This window comes from Arabidopsis thaliana, chromosome 3 (genome assembly GCF_000001735.4).
Source record: "Arabidopsis thaliana chromosome 3, partial sequence".
In the NCBI taxonomy this organism is placed as follows: Eukaryota; Viridiplantae; Streptophyta; class Magnoliopsida; order Brassicales; family Brassicaceae; genus Arabidopsis; species Arabidopsis thaliana.
In genome coordinates this window covers 11,003,704-11,027,794 of record NC_003074.8, presented here as the reverse complement: position 1 = coordinate 11,027,794, position 24,091 = coordinate 11,003,704, and the positions used below count along the sequence as shown (strand labels likewise).

General features: G+C 33.9%; 5 protein-coding genes and 1 pseudogene across 12 annotated transcripts; 2 read left to right on the top strand and 4 right to left on the bottom strand.

Annotated features, from left to right (window-relative positions):
• Positions 1-2,905: 2,905 nt before the first annotated feature.
• On the bottom strand, positions 2,906-3,788 carry AT3G29033 (glycine-rich protein; the record flags this gene model as incomplete). The annotated part of the gene is made up of 4 exons (NM_148762.1): positions 2,906-2,920; positions 3,003-3,163; positions 3,260-3,549; positions 3,751-3,788. 4 exons carry the CDS (start codon positions 3,786-3,788, stop codon positions 2,906-2,908), a joined length of 504 nt encoding a protein of 167 aa, NP_683604.1.
• A 3,184-nt stretch (positions 3,789-6,972) lies between these two features.
• Positions 6,973-11,664, bottom strand: AT3G29032 (annotated as a pseudogene; the record flags this gene model as incomplete). Its single annotated transcript has 1 exon — positions 6,973-11,664.
• Positions 11,665-14,343: 2,679 nt separating this feature from the next.
• Positions 14,344-16,533, top strand: EXPA5 (expansin A5). The gene is made up of 3 exons (NM_113824.3): positions 14,344-14,892; positions 15,245-15,536; positions 15,948-16,533. Exons 1-3 carry the CDS (start codon positions 14,727-14,729, stop codon positions 16,255-16,257), a joined length of 768 nt encoding a protein of 255 aa, NP_189545.1. The 5' UTR covers positions 14,344-14,726; the 3' UTR covers positions 16,258-16,533.
• Positions 16,534-18,338: 1,805 nt separating this feature from the next.
• Positions 18,339-19,716, top strand: MYB110 (myb domain protein 110; the record flags this gene model as incomplete). Of its 2 annotated transcripts, NM_001084751.2 has the most annotated exons (3): positions 18,339-18,679; positions 18,778-19,065; positions 19,237-19,716. In NM_001084751.2, the coding sequence occupies 3 exons, from the start codon at positions 18,376-18,378 to the stop codon at positions 19,560-19,562; spliced, it is 918 nt and encodes a 305-aa protein (NP_001078220.1). The 2 variants fall into 2 exon arrangements, with proteins under 2 accessions (NP_001078220.1, NP_566841.1); NM_113823.1 differs by lacking the exon at positions 19,237-19,716 and having other exon boundaries at positions 18,382-18,679; positions 18,778-19,181.
• Positions 19,579-21,231, bottom strand: AT3G29010 (Biotin/lipoate A/B protein ligase family). 6 transcript variants are annotated; one of them, NM_113822.3, is made up of 5 exons: positions 21,033-21,213; positions 20,672-20,863; positions 20,351-20,589; positions 20,116-20,264; positions 19,579-20,039 (listed from the first exon to the last, which is right to left on the bottom strand). In NM_113822.3, exons 2-5 carry the CDS (start codon positions 20,848-20,850, stop codon positions 19,818-19,820), a joined length of 789 nt encoding a protein of 262 aa, NP_189543.2. In that variant the 5' UTR covers positions 20,851-20,863; positions 21,033-21,213; the 3' UTR covers positions 19,579-19,817. The 6 variants fall into 6 exon arrangements, with proteins under 6 accessions (NP_189543.2, NP_001327163.1, NP_001327164.1 ...); NM_001338998.1 differs by having other exon boundaries at positions 19,625-20,039; positions 20,790-20,863; positions 21,033-21,231; NM_001338999.1 differs by having other exon boundaries at positions 20,672-21,213.
• Positions 21,232-21,280: 49 nt separating this feature from the next.
• On the bottom strand, positions 21,281-22,157 carry AT3G29000 (Calcium-binding EF-hand family protein). The gene has a single exon (NM_113821.3). It carries the CDS (start codon positions 22,002-22,004, stop codon positions 21,420-21,422), a length of 585 nt encoding a protein of 194 aa, NP_189542.1. The 5' UTR covers positions 22,005-22,157; the 3' UTR covers positions 21,281-21,419.
• Positions 22,158-24,091: the final 1,934 nt, after the last annotated feature.

Below are 24,091 nucleotides of genomic sequence, written 5' to 3'. Positions count from 1 at the left end.
ACATTTTTATTTCTTTTATATCATTTTAGTTTCAGTTTGTATAGTTTTCCTCATTTAAAGTTTAAATAATAAAATTCTGTTTGACAAAAAAATATAAACACCATAAATAGCAAAAAAACGCACAAGTTTTCTTTTATGACTTGAAGATTGGTTTTAGGTGTTGGTGTACGATATATTATATACATTAGTTTAATTAGAAGGTAAATCTAAATAAGTTATAGTGATATGGAACATTTTTTTTAATCACCGACACAATTAGCTGAAATAGCGTCATGTCAAAGTCAATATTTTCCAACCACCATACTTCATGCATGTGAGAATGGGTACTAGTGTTCTACCAAATTTGAGTATGGATTAAGACTTCATTCGGAAATATGATAAAACGTGCAAAAACATTTGACAAAACGTACATGCTAATAGTTAATCAATTTATAAAAAATAATATATGTGTGTATCCATATATATTTTGTAACTAATTAGTAACAGATTTATAACTTTAATAAAATTTTCCGTTTATTAACTATCTTACAAAGTTCCTAATGCAAGCGCCAATATATTTTCATGAATTTGTTTTGTCAACTATACTTCATAGACTATATCACACTTTTCCAATCGAAAGAGGTACAGATTTGGTAACTAAATAATTCTTAAACCCATAACACTGATTCAACTCTTTCCAAACAAGTAATTTACGCAAAGAAACGAGATGTTGAAATCACATGTTCTTAGATAAATGGGTCCATTAATTGACCATTTGATATCTTTAAGATATGTTATATACTAAAAATGTTTATATTGTCTATGATATGGCCTAACTATATTAGAGAAAGATAAATTTCGTCGAAGGACGGTTCAAACGCAAAATAATTCAAAAACAATTTATATTTATTACTTTCTCAATATACACATGTTTGATAATAAGGGTAAATGGCCTATTTCAACTCTGACTATTTGTACGGTACTTCTTCCTACCTATACAATTAGATGGTGTTTATTTCAACTTTAACCTTTAACAAATTCAAATTACCAACCTAAACTCTTATTATAAGTGTCAAAATATGCATTGACTAACTTTGACGTTAATCAACTGTTAAAACCCGCTGACGAGGTATGACGGAGGCCGACTTGGCATGACACGCTATCTTTTACTAAAACGACGTCGTTTTTATTAGTTGAAAAATCACAAAATTTATTATTCACACCAGTACAAGCTCTGTGACCAGTTGAGCTTCGAGAACTTTTCAATTATTCACACCAACAAATCAATTTATTATCATTTTCCATTTTTTTGGTTACCTTCCAAAAATGTTTGACAAAAAAAACTTCCGAAATTATGCTGAAAATTTACAAAGAGAAATTTGTTTATTACCTTTAATAAATTTTGTAATTAATAAATTGGTACAAACTATTATAAAAACTGATCTGTATTAATTATGATATATTCCTGATTAAAAGAGAAATTTGTTTATTACCTTTCGTAATTAATAAATTAGTACAAACTATTACAAAAACTGATCTGTATTAATTAAGATATATTCCTGATTAATATATTTCGTAATAGTTTCTCTATATATTAATATATACATGTATTAATACGTTTGTATATATAAGTTATACAAGTTGAAGTTGTTTATCTATATCAAAAACAAATATAAACAAGAAATAAATATACAATTCAATTAATTTATTATTATATAAAAAAAATTATGCTCGAAATTCAATAATTTTTCAACGAATCTAACAATATGATTTGTTTATTAGTAACCCTAATAATTGTTTTGCCTAAATCACATAATTTCCAATAATAATATAACGGAATAATACGAATATATACATATGTTGGTACGAATAATCAAAAAGATCTCTTTGTATTGGTTACAGCGGTTTCTTTTCTTCGTCGATGTCACATGTTCGAGTCTTGTTGGAAATTTTTTGAATGTTTTTAAATCAATTAAACGACGTCGTTTTAATAAAAGACAACGTGTCATGCCAAATCAGCATTCGTCATGCCTTGTCAGCGGATTTTAACAATTGACTAACGTCAAAGTTAGTCAATGCAGGTTTTGACACTTATAATAAGAGTTTAAGTTCTTAATTTGAATTTTGTTAAGAGTTATAATTGAAATAGGCACCGTTTTATTGTATAGGTAGAAAGAAGTACCGTGCAAATAGTCAGAGTTGAAATATACATAACAAAATGTTAAATTGGCAACTGATAAATGTTTACGATCAATGGACAAAAGCCGATTAGCCTAGTCCAAATCCTCAAATAGATCACGTATGACTACTACTAGTACAATTACACAATTCTTGAAAACTAAAATATTTGACATATTTTGAGCTAGAAATAAAAAGAGTAACAAAATACAGTTTTTTCGTAGTTAACTAGTCTTTTGTTTACTATTCCCGAAACTTGCTTCAAAATATTCACATCTCCTTTTTGTTTTCCGATGTATAAACTATATACCATCATCCACTATTTTCAATATATTTTCATTGAAGTAATAAAATTCTTGTATTAATATTTTTTTGGTTATTTTAGTTTATTTTTCATTCACATTAATTTGGAGCATGTTTTGGAATTATAAAAAAAAAAAAAAAACTAAGAAAAACTGTTTATAACTCTAGTTTTGTCATCATAGTTTTTATGGCCGCTACCAAGACTAATATGATCGTTATAATATGCATATGTAAAACAGTTTATGAATGATGTGATCAATAGTTGTGCAAGGATTGTACAATTGTTCTTACCGATGCATATTAGTTTTGACTTAGAATACATAATTTTATATGTATATATATCAAATCTTTAAATAAAGACTCAACTGCCTCTCATAATATTCTTAAAACACAAAACCATTATTAGAGGGGATCTCCGAGTACCGCCGTCCACCGCCACCAACACCTAGTCCTCTTCATCCTTGATTTGGAGACATTCATTGTAGGCACCGCTTTGATTGGCGTTTACTCCATAACCCCATGGTTAGGGTTACTATAACCACCTTGAGTTCCTTGATAAGGACTGTAACCATCTGGATTCCATTAATCACTTGATCTCCTTGATAGTAACCACAAGAGTTTTCATAACTGTTTTGGTTCACTTGATAACCACCGGAGTTTACATTACCAATTCCTTGATAACCGCCAGAACCAGGAGGATTTCCTTATTGCCGGAGCCGGCAAAATTTCCTTGATAACCGCTGGACTGGCAAGATTTATTGATAGCCGTCGATGTTTTCATGATTGGGGCTATCATAACCGGCTAGATTTCCTTGATATCCGTCGGCGTAATCCGCTTGATAACCATAAAATTGAGCACTTCCTTGATAGGGGGTGACTTGGTCGTAACACCCAGGGTTTGGGGAGTTTTGACCTGTACCACGTCCATGATTGGGGCTATCATAATTACGGCCGGAGCTTCCACCAGCTTGATAACCATGGAATCGAGGATTTGGGGTGACTTGGCCGTAACGCCTAGGGCTTGGAGAGTTTTGACCATGTCCAGGACTTGGGGAGCTGCTTTGACTATCGTCATCTCCGGCAATGAAGCTGCTCAACGATTTTTTTTACGATATATATTTGACCAGTTGAACCGGTAAGCAGATCAATGACGGATTTTCCCAGTTTGAAATTACCGGTTTTTAGTACTAAACCCAAACCAAAAAAAGTTTGGATTGTGGATTAACCGGTAAGTTTAGGGGGCAAAAGGCATATTTCAAATCCAACTATTTCAACGGTGTTTTTTCCTACCCATACAATGAGAGAATGCTTATTTCAACCTTAACCATTAACAAAATTCAAATTGACTACCTTAACTCATACATTGATTAACCTTGACGTTAGTCAACCGTTAAAAAGTGCTGACAATGCATGATGGGGTCTGATTTGGCATGACACATCATCTGCTATTTAAAATGACGTCGTTTTGATTTGTTAAAAAAAAGCAAAAAAATTTGCTTCTAAAGGGATTCGAACCGGGACGATTGAACTGCGAGATATATTCGGCTAACCTTCGAACACATCTACTTATTACAATGCTTTCGTTTTTATTATTGTTATCCAAAAACACTTTGACAAAAAACCTCCTGATTTTTGCTGAAAATTTATAAAAAGAAATTTGATTATTTCCTTTAATAAATTTTATAAATAATAAATTAATAAAAATGTTAAAAAAATAATTCATATTAACTAAGATATATCCCTAACTAATATAAAGAGAAATAATATTACAAAATAATATTATATATATATTAATATAAAGAGAATGTTACAAAATAATATTATATATATTACCAAATAATATTATATATATATTAGTTAAGGATATATCTAAATTAATACGGAATTAGTTTTTTTGAAACAGTTTATATTAATTTATTACTTACAAACATTATTAAAGGAAATAATTATATTTTTTTATAAAATTTCAGCAAAATTCTAGAGTTTTTTTTTGGTAAAAGCATTTTTAGAAAACAATGATAAAAACGGAAACATTGTAATAAATAAATGAGTTGGGAAGGTGTATTGAATATATCTCGCAGTCCAACTGGTTAAATCATTGTTTATGCATCCAATCGTCCTGGGTTCGAATCCCCGTTAAATCGAATTTTTTGCTTTTTTCTTAATTCTTAACAAATCAAAACGCCAACGTTTAAATAGCTGACGATGTGTCATGCCAAATCAGATCTATCATGTCACGTCAGCATTTTTTAACGGTTAACTAACGTCAAAGTTAGTCAATATAGATTTTAGCACTTTATTATGAGTTGAGATAATTAATTTAAATTTTGTTAATAGTTAAGGTTGAAATAAACATTCTCTTATGGTATAAGTAGGAAAAAGCACCGTTAAAATAGTTGAAGTTAAAATACACCCTTTACCCTCATAATACGTATTTTCCCAAGGTGAATCTTTGGTATAAGATGAAAAATCACTAATATTCACTTGTTATTTCTATTTACGTTACCAAAGTACGGTAACGTTATTTAATATTCTTTCTGTAAAAGAAGTCAGTGCCATTTAATATTAGCCAACTTATTAGTATATTTTAACCACTAGGTTGAAAATTCGAACTAAATTATGTACACCATATGATAGACTAACTAAGAAAGAAAGACTTCAAATAAAACGGGAAAAATGTCAATTAATATCCTAACTTTCAAAAAATAGCTATTTTATACATCAACTTTGTATGCGACCGTTTAAAACATGAACTAAACGTTGACTAACTTTTAAAACATGATTATTCGTTGACCAGACAAAAATAGACATGCCATTATCAGTCATTAACGGAACTTCTAACGTCCGTTATCATCCGTTAACGACTTTATTAGTCAAGTTTTAAATTGTGGCCATTTTAAACATCGACTTTATATGTGACCATTTTAAACATGAACTAAGCATTGACTACCATTTAAAACATGAGAAATTCGTTGACCAAGCCAAAATAAACATGTTGTCATTATTCATTAAAAGAACTTATAACATTCATTATCACTTGTTAACGACTCTATTAGTATCCCTAAAACGACTTTGTTTTAAGAATAATCAAAAGAAAATCAGGATTATTTTCTAAATGAAATCCCAGTTCCCCAAATCTATTTCTACAACTCTCAAACAAGACGAACAATCTTATAATGAGTCTTCAATTTGCTTACATGATTCCTTTTAAAACGACGTTCTTTCGATTATTCTCAAACGACGTTGTTTTGGACAGATTAACAGTCATTAACGGGTTTCTAGGTTCTACTGATAAAGACATGTCTATTTTGGCCTGGTCAACGATTTTTTCATGTCTTAAATGATAGTCAACATTTAGTTCATGTTTTAAATGGCCACATAAGAAGTTGATGTTTAAAATGGGCACAATTTGAAACTTGATTATAAAGTTAACGGATGATAACGGACGTTAGAAATTCCGTTAATGACTGATAACGGCATGTTTATTTTGGCCTGGTCAACGAAAGATCATGTTTTAAAAATTAGTCAACGTTTAGTTCATGTTTTAAACGGTCACATACGAAGTTGATGTATAAAATGGCCATTCTTTTAAAGTTGGGGGATTAAATAACATTTTTCCCCAAATAAAACATACTAACTTAATTTATGGAAAATAATTATTTTGATTTGAATATACAAATAAATGTGAAATCCGCATAATACCCGATCAAGATGAAAAATGATGAATCAATCCATGTCATTTAACATTTTTTCTACAATTTATATCTGCATGTGCACATAAAGTTCTATGACCACGCAAGTTTTCTGAGAGATATATAATTCAAAAATGTTGGGTTTTGGGACAATTTTAGAAAAACAAAATTGGCGTGCCATGTTGATGACTTCAATACGTGGGCTTAAACTTGTCTAGACAAAATGTTATCACCAATTTATTACAATTTTAAGCGTCTGTCTCCATTTTTTTTTTTTCAATTTATTGTGATTTTATTTGATGTGGCCTACTATAGTAGTGATTTTGCGCATCAAAGCTAACCAAAAAAATATTGCGCATCAAATGTATATAATTAGTTTTTGTTTTTATAATGAAATGTATATGAGTATATACGAATCATATTTCATTTCCACTTAATATTAGTATATAAAAGTTTCATGATTTATGTCATTTCGAATTTAAATTTGTCATTAGTGGAATTTTAATGTGGGTTATACCAAAAAAGAACAAAAAGCATTGTCTTAAAGAAAACCTAATTTAAGTTGGATGGGTTGTTTATACTCTTATATCTTTTTCTTTTTGAAAACTTAAGATATAAAATTATCAATTACAATTCATTTTTTCAAAAAACTTGTGTTACCATTAAGTTCGTTATATGGTATGCTCCTATAGGATATCATGGTTAAGTTTTTTTTTTATCAAAGGGATATCAGGGTTAATTATATATCCATTATATGTATCATATTTTACTTGATTATAACCAATTTCAGACTAGGTAGTTAATTTTTTTTCTTTATTTCATGTTCTTGAGTTGTTATTATAGTGTAATGCCTTAATATTATTAGAGATTGTAATTACAATATATATAGGCTAGTTACAAGAGAGACTAGGGTAATACTAATTACAATTATACCCTATTTATACATAACCTCTATACACCCCCTCAAGATGGAGGCAGGGGAATGACTCCAATCTTGCTATTGAGCTCAGTGAATCGTTGACGTGAGAGAGTCTTGGTGAGAGAGTAAGCGAGTTGGTCTTTGGTGGAGACGTGCGCAACGCGGAGTATTCCAGCTTGAACATTGTCACGTATGAAATGGTAGTCCAAGGCGATATGTTTCATACGTGAATGAAAAACAGGATTGGCCGAGAGATATGTGGCACCGACATTGTCACAGTAGATGACCGGCGTAATGAGCAGCGGTACTCCAAGTTCAGTGAGAAGTGAGATGAGCCATCGGAGTTCTGAACCTGCATTGGCGACGGCGCGGTATTCAGCTTCTGTGGAGGATCGCGCAACACCACGTTGTTTCTTGGATGTCCATGAAATGGGATTGCCGCCAAGGTATATGATGTATGCATTTGTGGAAACATAATCCTCATTGTCACCGGCCCAGTCTGCATCGGAGTAACCATGAAGTGTTAAAGGGGTTTTGGCACGAAGAAAAATACCAGCGGATGGTGTCCCAGCTAGATAACGAAGAACGCGTTTCATAGCCTGCCAATGAAGATCTGTTGGTTTGTGCATGAATTGTGAGAGACGGTTGACCGCAAAGGCAATGTCTGGTCGTGTGAATCCGAGATACTGTAGGCTGCCAAGTATTTGTCGATATTCGCCCGGGTTGTCAATGGGAGTGCCAGATGTTAGAGTCAGCTTGGGAGTTGTGGACATCGGAGTAGACACCGGTTTGGCGTCCAGCATGTTGGTTTTGGTGAGTAGGTCGAGAACATATCTTCGTTGCATCAGGTGTAGGCCTACTTTTGTTCTTGTGGCCTCTATTCCAAGAAAATAACTCAGCTGACCCAAATCTTTCAAAGAGAAGCGATCAGCCAGGCATTTAATAAATTGATTGATAAGGTTGGAATTACTTCCTGTGATGAGAAAATCATCAACATACACTAGTATGTAGATGTAGTCTTTGTTGTGTTGACGAACAAATAGAGACGTGTCAGCAACGGAGTTCTTGAAGCCACATGTGAGGAGAAACCCACGCAATTCTTGATACCAGGCGCGCGGAGCCTGTTTGAGACCATAGAGCGCCTTTTTGAGGTGACACACATGGTTGGGTCTGTCTGGATCTATGAATCCTGGTGGTTGTGCAACGTAAACATCGTCCGTGAGGCGACCTTGCAAGAAAGCGTTGTTGATATCAAGTTGTCTTATATCCCATGAACGGTTAACCGCAATGTCAAGGACCGTCCGAACCGTCGTGGATTTGACAACGGGACTGAATGTCTCTGTGTAATCAACGCCTTGTTGTTGATTGAAGCCCTTTGCAACGAAACGTGCTTTGTACCTATCAATAGAGCCATCAGGATTATATTTAATTGTAAAAATCCAGCGACTACCAACAATATTTTGGTGTGGTTCTGACGGGACTAGCTCATATGTGCCATTACGAAGAACAGCATTAAATTCTTCGGACATAGCATTTCTCCAGTTTGGATCACGAAGAGCTTTAGCCACAGTGGATGGGATTTTTGATTTGGCTTTGAGAGAGGCGGCTAGGGTTAGCTTTTTGATAGGTTTGGTTATGTTATTTTTGGCTCGGGTTCGCATGGAGTGTTGATTTTGGAGTGGTGGGGGTGGTGATGGCGAGGGAGAGGGAGTTGGATTCGGAACAGAGGAAGAAGACGATGGTGAGGTTGGTGGAGTGTTGTTGGGCTGACTTGAGTGAGATGGGCTAGTGGTGGACGTAGGTGGGCTTTTGGAGGTGGTAGTAGGTGAATTTGGGCATGTTGGAATTGTAGGTGAATTTGGGCCTGTTGGAATTGTAGGTGAATTTAGGCTTGTTGGACTTGTAGGTGAATTTGCTTCATGTGACGTTGTGCAAGATTCACGATTGGTCGACGATGTCGTGATTGGTGATGTCGGATTCAATGGCGTTGAGGGCAACGACGGTGGGTGAGGATCTCCGGTCGGGGTTGATGACGACGGAAGCTGTATGAGCGGTGGCGACGGGAGTGGAATGGCTGCAGGTTGATTATTGGTGATTTGTGGGACTGTTTCTTCAAAGATTGTGATTTGATCTAGTTTGGGATTGGCAAACGGATAGGCATTCTCGACAAACTGGACGTGTCGGGATGTGTAGACACGGCCAGTGGTTCTATTCAAGCAGAGATACGCACTCTGTGTTAGCGAATAGCCGAGGAACACACATGGAGCAGAACGATCATCCAGCTTGTGTGTGGTATACGGTCGGAGCCACGGGAAGCAGAGACAACCAAACACACGGAGTTTCAGATAATTCGGAGTTTTTCAAAGAGCCGCTTATATGGAGATGTGCCACCAATGACTTCGCTTGGCATTCTATTGATGAGGTATATGGCAGTGGTGAATGCATAGCTCCAATACGACTTTGGCATAGAGGCTTGGCCAAGGAGGGTGAGGCCAGTCTCAACTATGTGACGATGCTTTCGTTCGGATATACCGTTGTGCTCGGGCGTGTGTGGTGGTGTTGTTAAATGAGTGATGCCATTGGTGGAGAGAAAAGAGCGTAGGGCAATGAACTCGCCACCGTTGTCCGAGTAGAGATGAATGATTTTGCGTTGAAATTTATTTTCAACCAACGCTTTGAAGGCCATGAAAACGTTTTTAACATCAGACTTCTGCTTGAGTGGATAGAACCATGAGTATCTCGTATAGTGATCGACAATAACGAGATAATATTTAAAGTTGTCAATGGACACTATTGGTGATGTCCAAAGATCAGTGTATAGGTATTCAAGTGGTTGAGTAGAGAGAATGGAATTTGTATGGAAAGGAAGTTTGTGTGTCTTATTCAAAAGGCAATCAGAACAATTGAATTGTTTTGGTAAAGAATGAGAAACAGGAAGGGAAAATTGAGCAACAACAGCTTTTAAAGTAGATAAAGATGGGTGGCCAAGACGTGAATGCCATGAAGTGAGGTCTGTTTTTGGTGTAATGGTAGTGAGGAAGGATGACGGTTTAGGGGGATTCACCGGCCACTCATACAGCTCGTCTTTAGTCCTGCCTTGGAGCAATTGGACCCCTGTTTTGAGATCCTTCACCTGAAAATGTGCAGGAAAGAATTCCACGGACACCTTGTTAGCGTTACACATGCGGTAAACCGAGATAAGGTTTTTGTGGATATTAGGCACATATAAAACATCAGTCAAGGCAAGAGAGCGTAATGGTGTTGAAAGTAAAGCTGAACCAGTATGAGAAATTGACAAACCCGAACCGTCAGCAATAGTGACATCTTCACCTCCCGTGTAAGGTTGATGGAGAGATAGATTGGTTAAATCAGAAGTGATGTGATGAGTCGCACCACTATCGAGTAACCAATTGTTAGCATTGTATGGCGACGCCATAACAGCGTTTGCTCGTGGCTGCCACGGCGTAAATGGTGAGACTGGTGTTGATTGCTGCGAGTTGTAGGAGCCGCCTTGAAGCTGAGGGCAACGACGTGCACTGTGGCCGTGGATGCTACAGATTTGGCAACGTCCTTGATACGGCTTCTGTGTGTATTGGTTCTGCCTCTGTTGAGATTGGTTTTGTTGCCAGTTGTTGTTGTTACGGCCTTGAGTTTTGTTGTTGCGATTGTTGTTGTTGTTGTTGTATTGGTTGTTGTTGTTGTTGTTCCCTTTGTAGTTTGCAGCATTAGCAGTGACCGGAAGTGAAGACGTTGTGGCAGCAGCACACATCAACTTGGCTTCACGGTTGAGAAGCTTCTCAAGAAGTTCGGTGAGGGTTGGAGGCTTGTCACGATTCTCTGTTTGATCGACCACAGATTTGTAGTCTTCCGTGAGACCACCAAGGAGGAACTCGATTTGCTCTTCATGTTCAAGAGGCTTTCCGAGAAGAGCGAGTTCATCAAAACGAGTGGTGTGGCCTTGGAAGTACTCGGTGATGGTTTTGGTGCCCTTGCTCCATTGTTTGATGTGTTGGCGCACTTGCTGGATGTGACCCCAGCTTGGTGTAGCATAAGTGGCCTTGAGTTTCTCCCAGATCTCAGCGGCAGTGTTGGATCGTGACAGAAGAGGTTGAATGGTGATCGTGATTGTGCCAAGAATGGCACTGTAAATCAGCTTGTCTTGGCGCTTCCAAAACTTGTAAGCGGAATTGGCAGTGAGAACACCGGTAGTGGTGATTGTTTCAGAGGGTGCTGTGACAAATCCGTCGATGTAACCAGCAAGGTCGTATCCATCAAGCAAAGCGTGAACCTGGCGGCTCCACATGAGGTAATTTGTGGAAGTGAGTTTTGTGATGTTTGCCATATTGACATTAAGGAGGGTTGGTGTTTCAGAGAAAGCAATTGTCTCTGTGGAAGATGGTGTGGATGTCATCGTGAAAGATGAGAAGAGATGAAAGAGAAGGCTGCGTAAAGCACGAGAAATTTAGGTCTTAAGAGTCGAGAGGCTCTGATACCATATAGTGTAATGCCTTAATATTATTAGAGATTGTAATTACAATATATATAGGCTAGTTACAAGAGAGACTAGGGTAATACTAATTACAATTATACCCTATTTATACATAACCTCTATAGTTATGCCCTATTATGTTGTAACCTTTAGTGTTGTCAAGTTCGTTTATATGAAATTTGGAGTCATGAGAAAACCATCTCCATCTTTGTATTCTAAACCTTTAAATTAATGAAAGCAATTTGACAAAAAGAGTTCTTAAGCCCTAATATGATATAGCGGCATAAATCTTCATGAACCTAATTCAACTTCCATTAGATTTTGTCATTTGAAATTCTCTAATTTTAATTTATGTAGTAAGAAGAGTTTTGTCCTTACATATTGCGATAAAATGTAGATATTAAAGTTGGCTTAACATAATTTGATTACAATTTATTCAATGTTGGGTCCAAGTACTCAAGAAGTCGAATAACAAAATAACATGACAATTCGAACAACAATTAGAAAAGTTTATTAGAAGTTTATTCCAAATACAAAACAATTTTTGTTACATCCCCTTCTAGAGATATCTTTAAGCAACTTTTTGTTCTTCTAAACAATGATATGTATACAAGTAACAAGTACTCATGTTAATTGTAACCATTTTAGAAGCCAGTTTCAAAACCTGGCAATTATATCTTCTACCATTTGTATATTATAATATATATATATATATACATCTATCATTCCAAGAGAGTATTTGCACATGTGTCATTTGGTTGTTTGAAATCAGTATTTATTACAATTTTGTTTTGTTTCTGTAATAATTTGTCGTTACGAAACTGGTTATGTTTTTAAAGAGTACAGATCCACTGATCACATGCATGCATGCATGGACATATCTCTCGCGTTCGAGATCGAAAGACTGATGTCACACATGACAGATCACTAAGTAACGATGTTATAGTACAAGTGTACTTTCTTTGCAAGATTTGAAAATATTGAAAATATTTAATATTATTTTAGAAAACAATAAAATTTTCAATATACATGCAAAACTTTTGCTCAAAAAAAACAAAGAGAGAAAATAATTGAAGTGCAACAATGGAAATTAGAGGAACCCTTTTTCAAAAAAAAAAAAAAAAGAACAATTGAAATTGGATAGTAAAACACTCTTGTAAACACACTCGTCGATAGGAAGAAATAATTTTACTGATACTTCCTTTGTTTAATATAAGTGTATTTTTTATAATTTTCACAAAATTTAAATTTAAATTATAAATTACGTATAAAGTTATCACACAATTAAGAAACATGCATGTAACTCTTAAAACATGCCTCATTTCCTACACTAAAACATTTTTCCATTTTTACGAACCAATAGTAATTCATTATATTTTTTAAAGTCTACAAAATATTAACATAAATTCATTTAAATTATATAGAAAATCTAAGGAATCAATTTTTATGGAAACAATTATAAGAAACCTAAATTTTTTATTTCAAAGACGGATGGATGTATTATTTATGTATTTGTATTTTCAATCTCAAATTAATACATAACGCTACAGCTTAATTTTATGACTTAGAATTGATTATATAACGCAGACGTAATTCAATCATTTTACAAACTTTCAGAATTAATATATATCCAACAAAAGCATCAGCAAACTATATACATATTGTGCAAGTTGTGACTATTACTCATTGTGTTATATAATGCTTTTTACATTTTTCAACTGAATAAACAATATATTAAATATATATATATATATATATATATATTTAAATTGTTGCACACCTAAATAGAAATCTTAAACATAAGTTTATTCTTTCAGCTATATGTATCAAATCTTAAGCATAATTCTATCTCATACTTTTATTAATTTTGATTTTGGATAAGATAGATATTCTCTAGCTACGATGTAAAATAATATATATCATAAGAATTGTGTATGAAATTTTTTCTAATGTAGATTTATTACATAAAAATTGTAATTAAAATCCTCTTATGGAATGAAATGCAATTATATTATATTTTTTAGCAGATGAAGTTTTTGTGTGCTTTCTTTTTTGGGTTTCTATGTTTTTATATAGACACTTTTTTATACTTGATGTTTTAAGTGAAAAATTATGTTCTAAATTATATGATGTTTTCAACTTTCAATACAAAATTAATTAATTTTTATTGGTTTTGAAGATTTATATTTTACATATTATTTTATTACTGGTTGGATCGTATTTAAATAGATAATAAATAAAGTTTTAGTATAATAATAATAATAATAATAAAAATTTGTGTTCAAAAACCTTCAACATCATGTATTAAAAATGGATGGAGTATACTTTTTAAATGTATGTCTGGTTATATATATATATTGGTTTTCTCTCTAAACAGCTGTACCCATTTTTGTCCAATGACACATCTACAGTTTTATGAAAAGTCCCAACCGTTCTTCACCACTTCTTCTGCTCCGAATACAATGTTGCTCCAATTTCTAACAAATTAAGAAAACAAAAGTAAAAGTAACCAGACATACAATAAATATGTCTTCTTAAATAAATTGTGTGCAGTAAAACTTGGACCAAAAAATATTGCATTTAGATTCTAACTTTATTATCCGGATAATATTATTTATTAAGCTCTATATTGTCTGTCTCAAACACTCAAACCCTCATAATTTATGAATGTAAATGCTATTGCAAATCATGTCTCCATAGGAGTATATGATAAATACTTTCTATATAAAAAGAAAGGGGGAAAAAAATCTATAATGTTACAGTATCACTATCACATCCACTAATATCTGATACGCATTTATTTCAATTTCTTGAGTGACCTTTACGATAGATTCCAACTCATTTTGACAATTTTTCTTTGGTCCAACTCTTACATATTAACATTCACCTTCCTTTTTGATTTTCGTCGGTTCTACATGTTAAACCCTTCAAAAATTAAATTATAATAAGTATAGTGAAGACCAATAAGCAGTTGCATGGACCCTGATTGATTCATTACCGCTAAAACTTTGTCTGAATCCTTCTTCCTATTTATACCACTCTCTTCTTCTTCTCCAGTTTCATCACACCAAACTTCTCACATCTCCTCATTCTGTATTTTGACAAAAAAAAAACACCCTTTGTTTTTTCTCTCCTTTGCATGTTGTGATTGTTTTTGCTTCACAACATGGGAGTTTTAGTAATCTCGCTTCTCGTGGTTCATCTCCTAGCTTTTTCCGTCTGCGTTCAGGGCGGCTACCGTCGTGGCGGACACCATCCCGGCGGTCACATGGGACCTTGGATCAACGCTCATGCCACTTTTTACGGCGGCGGTGATGCTTCCGGCACTATGGGTACGCTTAGCGATAACTTCAATAATCATTTTCACTTGCATCACCTTAATTTAACTAACAAAGGGTAGTTTAGTCATTTCAGTTTTTCAGAGCTAGCTTTCTATTAACATGCAACATTGTCAACGGCCAATGAGAAATATATTTATTAATGTCTCAATTGTTCCGAATGTTAATTGTTATATATGATTAAAAATTACAGACTTTTGTGATATAAACATGCATTTTTTATTTAATTTCATACAAATTCTACTGTTTAAAACAATAAAAATAAATACAAACGCAAACATATAATCTAGGACCTAATTTTTTGTTAATGATTTTGAACATTGATCTGCCTAATGAACTAAATTAGGTGGAGCATGCGGGTACGGCAATCTGTATAGCCAAGGTTATGGACTGGAGACGGCAGCGCTGAGCACAGCGTTATTCGACCAAGGACTTAGTTGTGGCGCATGTTTTGAGCTGATGTGTGTCAACGATCCTCAATGGTGCATAAAAGGCCGATCCATTGTGGTCACTGCCACTAACTTTTGTCCTCCTGGTGGTGCATGCGACCCTCCCAACCACCATTTCGATCTTTCTCAGCCGATCTACGAGAAAATTGCTCTCTACAAATCCGGTATCATTCCCGTTATGTATAGAAGGTACAAAATTTACTAACCCTGTTTAGAACCTTCACAATGGTGTTATTTAATGGTATGCACAGAACTGAACTATAGTGTATAATCTATACGAAGGCAAAGTAAGATTTCTTCTTACCTTCCTTAGTTATTGTTTCTGACTTTTCCATAGAACATATGTGTCGAAAACACACAAAAGCCGCGTATAGTGAAACATTTATAATCAGCTTTTGGTCCTATAAATACGCATTTAATACTTTTGGACCAGTTGATACATGTGGTAGAAATAAGGTATTAAATTATTTAATAGGCCCAAAACTGAATAATAGTGACATACCAAACTTGCTAGTGGTGCTTTCTCATTACCCCTATTTCATAAATATTGAAAACTTTCATAACATATAGTTTTTATTTAAATAATTTTGTGTTATATAGGGTTCGGTGCAAGAGAAGTGGTGGGATAAGGTTCACGATCAACGGCCACTCATACTTTAACTTGGTGTTGGTCACAAACGTGGGTGGAGCCGGGGACGTACACTCGGTCTCAATGAAAGGGTCGAGGACAAAATGGCAATTAATGTCGAGAAATTGGGGGCAAAATTGGCAAAGCAACTCTTATCTCAATGGTCAAAGTCTGTCGTTTGTTGTTACCACAAGTGATCGTCGAAGTGTCGTCTCTTTTAATGTTGCACCACCCACTTGGTCCTTTGGCCAGACCTACACCGGAGGGCAGTTTCGGTATTAATTATATATAATCGGTTCGGTTTGTTATTGTGCTTTTTTTTTTTTTTTCGGTTCCAAGTTGGGGACTCTTTTTTGGTAACCAATTGAGATTGGGACTGATAGTGATATGTAGCGAATATATGTGTGGGAACGAGAAAAAGAGAAGTTTTATTAATTCTCGTTTTATAATATAAGAAAATGAAAGTGATGTTATGTATTTTGCTTTTTAATTAATTTGAGTACTAAGTGGTGAAAATTCTCATGTTATGGAAGCATGAAATTTGTTTTTTCTGCCAAATAATTCTTCTTATTATTAAGAAAAAAATACCAACAATTCATTGGTTTAAATGAAAAAATTGGAAGATATTTTCGGAAGAAGCAAAGATAAACACTAGTTTAAATCAATTAATCCTCCATTTAAATGTCAAATGATCCACCTAAAATTTTGTTAAATATATCATCACCAGTTAGACTAGACCTATTATCTCTTTAAAATGTTGTAAAATGACCTTGAAAATTTGTTAAGTAAATTTTCTTGGATAGTACTATAACGAAATTTGGACTCAAATATGGGATGCTAGAACATTAAGAAAATGATATGTTTGGCAGAGCCAGCTTGGCTTGACCTTAGCAAGATCTCTAAATGTTAAATCATAATAGGGGTATGCACGTTTTGTGACTTGTCCTTGCGGTCCAGCGAACCAGTCTACAATAAATCGCAAACTAAAAAAAGTTAATTGGTATGTTTGATGGATCCAAATTAATTAGTCTTATAAGCCATTTTTTACTTTAATAGCATATATTTTTAAAGACCTAACAAAATGGGTCAGATCTCTCTGAATCTTAGAGGATTGGACTGGATCAAGTTTGCTCCCCAAAAATATGTCCCATCGGCTCAATATTATTAGGCCCTTTTAATTAAGACAAATAAACCGAACCGAATATACTAAACTGAAACTGAAGAAAAAACGAATCAAACCGAACCGGAAATTTGAAAATAACCAAATGGATACTAAATTCTATAACAGAAAGAACCAAAATTGACTTGATACCAAACCAAAATATTTTGGGTAACCAAAAATATCCAAAATATAATTATCTTTTTAAAAAATATTAGTTATTGTTAAACTAAATAACTAAAAATACTTGGAATTATATATAAATAGTAAAATACTCGAAAATAACCAAAAAATATATGATAATATCCAAAATAACCGAAATATCCGAAAATATTCAAAGCAAAATAACCGAATGGATACTAAATTACAAAACTGAAAAAACTGGAACCCAAACCGAAACCGAACCAAAATTTTAAAATAACCGAATAAATACTAAAATTTAGAAACCAAAAAACCGATAACTGAATGGATACGAACCAAAACCGAATGCCTATGTCTAGTTTTTTTGTCTAAATTAATCTTTCTTGTGTTTGAGAATTCATTTTTGGCCTCTAGATTAATTTTGGTTTTTTTTCATATGCAATCACTTTTTTAAAATCTGGCCCTTTAATTATTGGGTTGGGGCTCCAGACCGTGCCATCAACCGGCCCTGCCTATCTAAAACAACTGGGCCAAAAAACTTTAAACAACATTATGCTTTCTTCATGTTGAATATGTTGGTTATGCCACTATGAAACTTAAGTCTTAATCTTGTGTTTTTTTTTCTTAAATAATACATAGAACTTAGTTGTACATAGGAATATATATCTATCTTCTATAAGAAATTTCATCCAATAATAGGTATACATATTTTTGTTCTTATATACCTACATTTTTACATATACAAGGAAATAGTATAATTTAGAAAATGGTAAAGCGTGGGGAGAAGAATATAAGGTGTGACAAAAAATTCAAACTTTGTTAAAGAAAAAAAAAATGATGTCAGAGAACTGAAACTGTTTCTTAACAGAGCAACCATGAAAGATGTATGCGTGGGGTTTCTTTCTATTTCGAGTTATTCTCTTTCATCTCAAACCTGTTCTTCTCTCTCTTCAGGTTTCCATTTTTGGTAATGAAAAAGATTACTTACGATAACATAGCCATCAGAGAATCCAAACATCACATGCCTCCCTATATGTATGTGTCTCTCTTGTCTTGTGTGTGTGTATATATGAGACATTAGTTATAGAAGAGAGACTAACATGAAGATGGATTTTTCATGTTTCCAAGAATACCCTTTTGAGTTTCATTGCAGAGGAACAACATTTAATGGGTTTAGAGAAAACAATGCAGTGTCTGAAACAGTAGAAGAGTTCTGTAATAAAAGAAGGATGCAGAAGAAGAGTGATGATTTGAAGACTAAGAAGAAGAAGAAACAGAGTGTTTCTAGGGTTTGTAGTAGAGGACATTGGAGGATCTCTGAAGATACTCAGCTTATGGAGCTTGTTTCGGTTTACGGTCCTCAAAACTGGAACCACATTGCAGAGAGTATGCAAGGAAGAACAGGTAACGACAAAAATTGAAATCTTTAATCTTCCCTTAGCTAATTCCGGAACATGAAACTTACAATGTTTTTTCTTGCTTCTTTGTGTTTTGTCTTAAAGGAAAGAGCTGCAGATTGAGGTGGTTTAACCAGTTAGATCCGAGGATTAACAAGAGAGCTTTCAGTGATGAAGAAGAAGAGAGACTACTTGCTGCTCATAGAGCTTTTGGTAACAAATGGGCTATGATTGCTAAGCTTTTCAATGGAAGAACAGATAATGCCTTGAAGAATCATTGGCATGTTCTCATGGCAAGGAAGATGAGACAGCAATCAAGTTCTTACGTCCAAAGATTCAATGGTTCTGCTCATGAATCTAACACAGATCACAAAATCTTCAATCTTTCTCCTGGTTTGTCTCTTCTTACCTTACACATATGCATTGAGTTTAACTCTGTTATTGTAATGAGATACTTTCGATATTTATCACTCAGGAACAATGAACTTATGGTTTGGTCTCAAAAGTAGTCAGATTGCAAGTTTGGTGAGTCTTTAAGTTTCATGGTTCTGTGTGTTCTTGCAGGTAATGTAGATGATGATGAAGATGTGAATCTGAAAAAGTGCAGCTGGGAAATGCTAAAAGAGGGAACTACTAACCTGAAAGCTCAGTATCTCCAAGAAGAATATAGTTCTTCACGCATGCCGATGCAGGGTCCACATCATCACTACTCAACCTTCCCTGCAGATTCCTTGGCACTGACACTGCATGTCTCCATCCAGGAACCATCATCATCATCGTCATTATCACTGCCATCATCATCAACAACTGGAGAACATACAATGGTGACCAGATATTTTGAGACCATTAAACCTCCAGCATTTATAGATTTTCTAGGAGTTGGTCACTAAAGCTCTAACATTTAGAGTGGGAACTAATCAAGAAGTTGCTTACTCCTGTCATTATTATCAAAGTCTCTGACTTTTCTTTTGTTAGCCATTAACATGACAAGCTAAAGACATCAAGTATCTTTTCTTTTCTGATTCAAAGTTTTAAATCAGTATTACAAAATCAATAACCAGCACAAAATTATCTCAAGTAGTGGTGGCTCTAACGGTCTAACCCGAGGTAAAGAATCGAGAACCAAATAAACTATAGCAATACTCTCATGTGTTTTGAATGGTATCAGCCATTGCTTCTTCGAGTTCTTCCATCGTAAGAAGCCTCGTAGTCTTCAAATATCCTCCTTTCGCATAGGAATCAATATCTTCAAGGTTCACTTGCTTCAATGTGAATTGGTTCCTTACAGCTTTTACTGTCTTCTCAACAAAATCTGATCTTTCAATGTAATCCTTCATTCTACACACGAAATCTGTGTGATCTCTTTCCTGCAATGTACCAAAGAGTTTTGGATCAAGTAATCAATTAGAAGACGTTTAGATCAAGATGAAACAAGGAACATACCAACCGGTACTGTGGCACTCTCGAAGGCAGCTTAAGGTAAGCCATGTTTCTCACATCATAGTCCCATAGAAATGAAGTATGGTGAATCCATCTATTCTTAATTATCGATTGAGCATTCCCACCGAACTTACGATCACCAAACACATAATCTGCAAATCCAAATGACATTAAAACATTTTCATTGTGGACAAAGAAGAAGAATCAAGCCTGAGTACACACACACACACACACACACCATTCTCACGTAGTTGGAAACCATTAACACTCTTAAACACTTCATCATACAACGAACCACTCCAAGCCATAACAGAACGAGGATAAGGCTGAACATTTGGTACATCATCCTTGTTACAAATCAAACTCACAAACAAAGTACTCTTATCCACAATCACAGTTCCTCCTCCCGTAAATCGTTTAATCACCGGTATTCGATCTTCCATAACTGGTCCAACCTCAAGAAGCTGAGAAGGCTTCCTATAAACAACAACACACAAAAGTTAACATTTTGCGCAAACGATTTCGAATAGAATTGATGAAAAGATGATTCATTCTTTACCCTGACATTCCCATCACAATGGTAGGAACATTGGTTCCATCATTAACAATGCACCAATTATCAGAAGATGTTCTAAGAAGCCTTTCTTCTAAATGAAGTTGCTCCAAAATTGGTGTACCTTTAAGTCTAACCAAATTCATCAACGGAAGTCTCAAATCCTTTGCTCTACTTAAACTCATCTTAACCTGAGCCCTTCATCAAAACAGAGACTTTTCAATTTCTACAAATAACCAAACTTTAATCTCGTTCTTCAAAAACCCACAAAGACCCTGGACACTAAAACCAGACAAATCTCGAAATTTCGAATCTTTGGTCGGATTTGTGTTATCAAATCTCGATTCCAATAAGAAGAGAAGCTTACCTGAAATCAGATTCCGGTGACGGTACGATCTCCGACTTCAATGGAACTGGAGAATTCTGTATTACAGCTGTGAAAGCCTCTAGCTTGACCAGAAGCTTTATCGGTTTCTCGAAAAAACCCTTATGCGCGCAAGGTGTTCGATGTAATGCCACAAAGAGAATGTGTTTTATAAAGATCGATAGTTATTAGATTTATGAATAGATTGATACCCAGTTTAGGAATCAAGCATATATGATTAGAGAATTAATTATCTGATTAGTTTTTATCTTAAACACACGAAAACACTTTGTGCATGGAAAGTGTTCGATTAAATACCACAAAGAGACATGGTTTAATGAAGTATTAACATTAGATTAAAGAATGAATGTCATTACAAAACTTTTTGGTTCAATAAAAGCTAGTCTCCATGAATTTAACAAACTCGTTAAAATCGATTTTTCCATCTTTGTTCCCATCTAATGACCTAATCATTACCAAACAATTGTCTAAGTAAGATCCTTGTTTAAACCCTAAGATTGTCAAAACTCTCTGTAACTCTATAGCATCAATGAAACCATCTTTGTTTTCGTCAAACACATCAAAAGCTTGTTTGACTTCTTCCAAACTCGCTTCTTTCTCTTCGAACAAACTCGAGACTTCTTTTGCACTGTATTGTTCTTGAAGCTGATCATCGTTGTAAAAAAGCCCTAAGCTTCTCATAACCATCTCTGCCTCTTCTCTAGAAATATCAATATCATCATCATCATCATCATCATCATCATCATCATCATCATCATCATCTTCTTGTTTGGTCAAAGTCTCTTGTTGGTCTTTGTTGTTCTTTTTGTCGAAAACGCGTTGATGATGTTGAAGAAGAGGGACGAATCTTGATAAAAAGATACGTGTAGAAGAAACCCATCTGCAAAAACTTATGAGGAAAAAATTGAACAGAGCAAACAAAGGTAGAGAAGAAGAAGAAGATTTCGACTCCATGGTTATGTTTTGTTATGAATGATATATAGAATTTGTGTTTGTTTGTTGATATATATACAAGATTTGAGATTTTCAAGTGTTGGTGCAAGGAAAGTGGTAGGGCAAGTAGAGACAAAAGACAGAGTCCTTGTTTGAAAAGAAATTGGAAATAGGAAGTTTCTTTAGTTTCTTCTTAACGTTGTTGGAATTGTTAAGAGTTTTTTTGGTCTTATTTGGAGGAAAGTTTGGTCGGCTTGACGTGTTTTTTATTTATTTAGTTATTAATAACTAAGATATTTTGTATGTCTTCATTGGTTGGATATATTATTGTGTTAAATAATATAGACTTTTGTTATTTCGAATTCAAATATCTTATTTATTAAATGGAAAACTTGAGAGACCAAGACTTTGAATTGACTGAAGACTTTTTGACTTTTTGTACATTTATTTCAATCCTAATTTGACTGGGCTTATGAACGTAGTTAGATGATAACTAGGTTAGAAATCGCGGGTTGCATGAAATTAAATGTATGCTTATTATACTGATTTAATTAGTTTAGTTAAAATACATAGACAAATTGAAAATACATAAGTGGATCATCTATAAAATTATTTTATTTTTGAAATATTTTGTTTCTCAAATTAGATATATGAATTCAACTAGTGATTAGTGAAAATATGGTTGTAAACGTTGTAGTGGTAATGAACAACATGATTTCATGGTCAAATATAATAGTATTTTAGATAAAATGTTCAATCTATATCGGCCATGATATTAACAGATCAAATACAAAAAGAATGTGAACCTAATTCCTATTCATGCATAACATTATTATTGCGATTTCAAAACTCTAATTGACGGCTGGCGTTTTTTTTTTTTTATATGTCAATATTGTTATAACCATCATTTTTTTTCTTAAAACTTAGAATGCTTTAAATCCATCATTTATCTGAGTTCTTATACAAAAAGTATGGCTGGGCGTTCGAGTATTGCTATCGGTTCTGATTCGGTTTCATTCGGTTCCAGCTATTAGATTTTTTTTTAAATTTTGGTTCGGTTTTGGTTGTTCCAGTTCTGAAATTTTATGATTTATTAAAGTATTTTCTTTTGAATAGTTCTAATATGTTTTGTTTTTTGGTGTCTTAAGTCTTTCGTTTAGTTTTCGTTTGAATCATTTGTCGTATTGCAGTTTTTTTTACGTTTTTTTTTCTCTTGTTTTAATTTGAGTCTATTACATATACTAGGTGTTTGTGAGAGATTTGGATGTTTTGATGCGTTATTGGACTTGTTTGGCCTAAAACGATCGATCAGGAGTTTGTAGATCAAAATGTGTTGGTGACCAGTAGTCGTAGATCGATTGATCCGAAAAGTGACAACGAGACGAAGAGTACCATCAATAGTTAGGGATCGATCAATGAAGTTTTATATTAAAAAAAAAAGAAAAAGAAGCTATATTTTAGAATAATTGATGTAACATATTTTATAGTAGCAATTAAAAACATTCACACTAAATTACCGGATAACTAACTATTAAAAACTAACAGAAATTAAGCATAAATATATGGATTGGTTAGCTATGTACCAGCACGTTTTGATGATAGATGCATGTAAAGAACTTAGTTAAACAAACCTACACAAAGTGGTAAAATAAATTACATGAGATTGTAAACAATGGGTTGAAAAATCAAACAACTCAATAGAAGAGTTTTAGATGGGTTCTATTATAGAGATTTGACATTAGAGTGACGATTTTATCTGGACAAATTATGGGTAAACCCATTCTTAATGCTGCTTACACAGTCGACCCAAAGATATTTATTTAAGTATTTTGAAGCAAATTTCGTTAAGCTTTCATCCTTATTGTTGTTTTCTTTTCTGAATCCTTTTGGATGTTTAAATCATTACCACAGCCTATATTAGTTTTCATGGAAACCTTTTATGTTGAATGCTTTTTGGTATGCGGAAGTAGTGGTTGCAGAAAAACAATGTTGCTTACACAGTAATTAGAAATTACATTTATGTACTCAAAAAAATTTAATAGTCTATTGCTAATCCAATATCTATTTCCCATGTTTAGTGAAGCAAATGTTGTTATTCTGTAACTCTA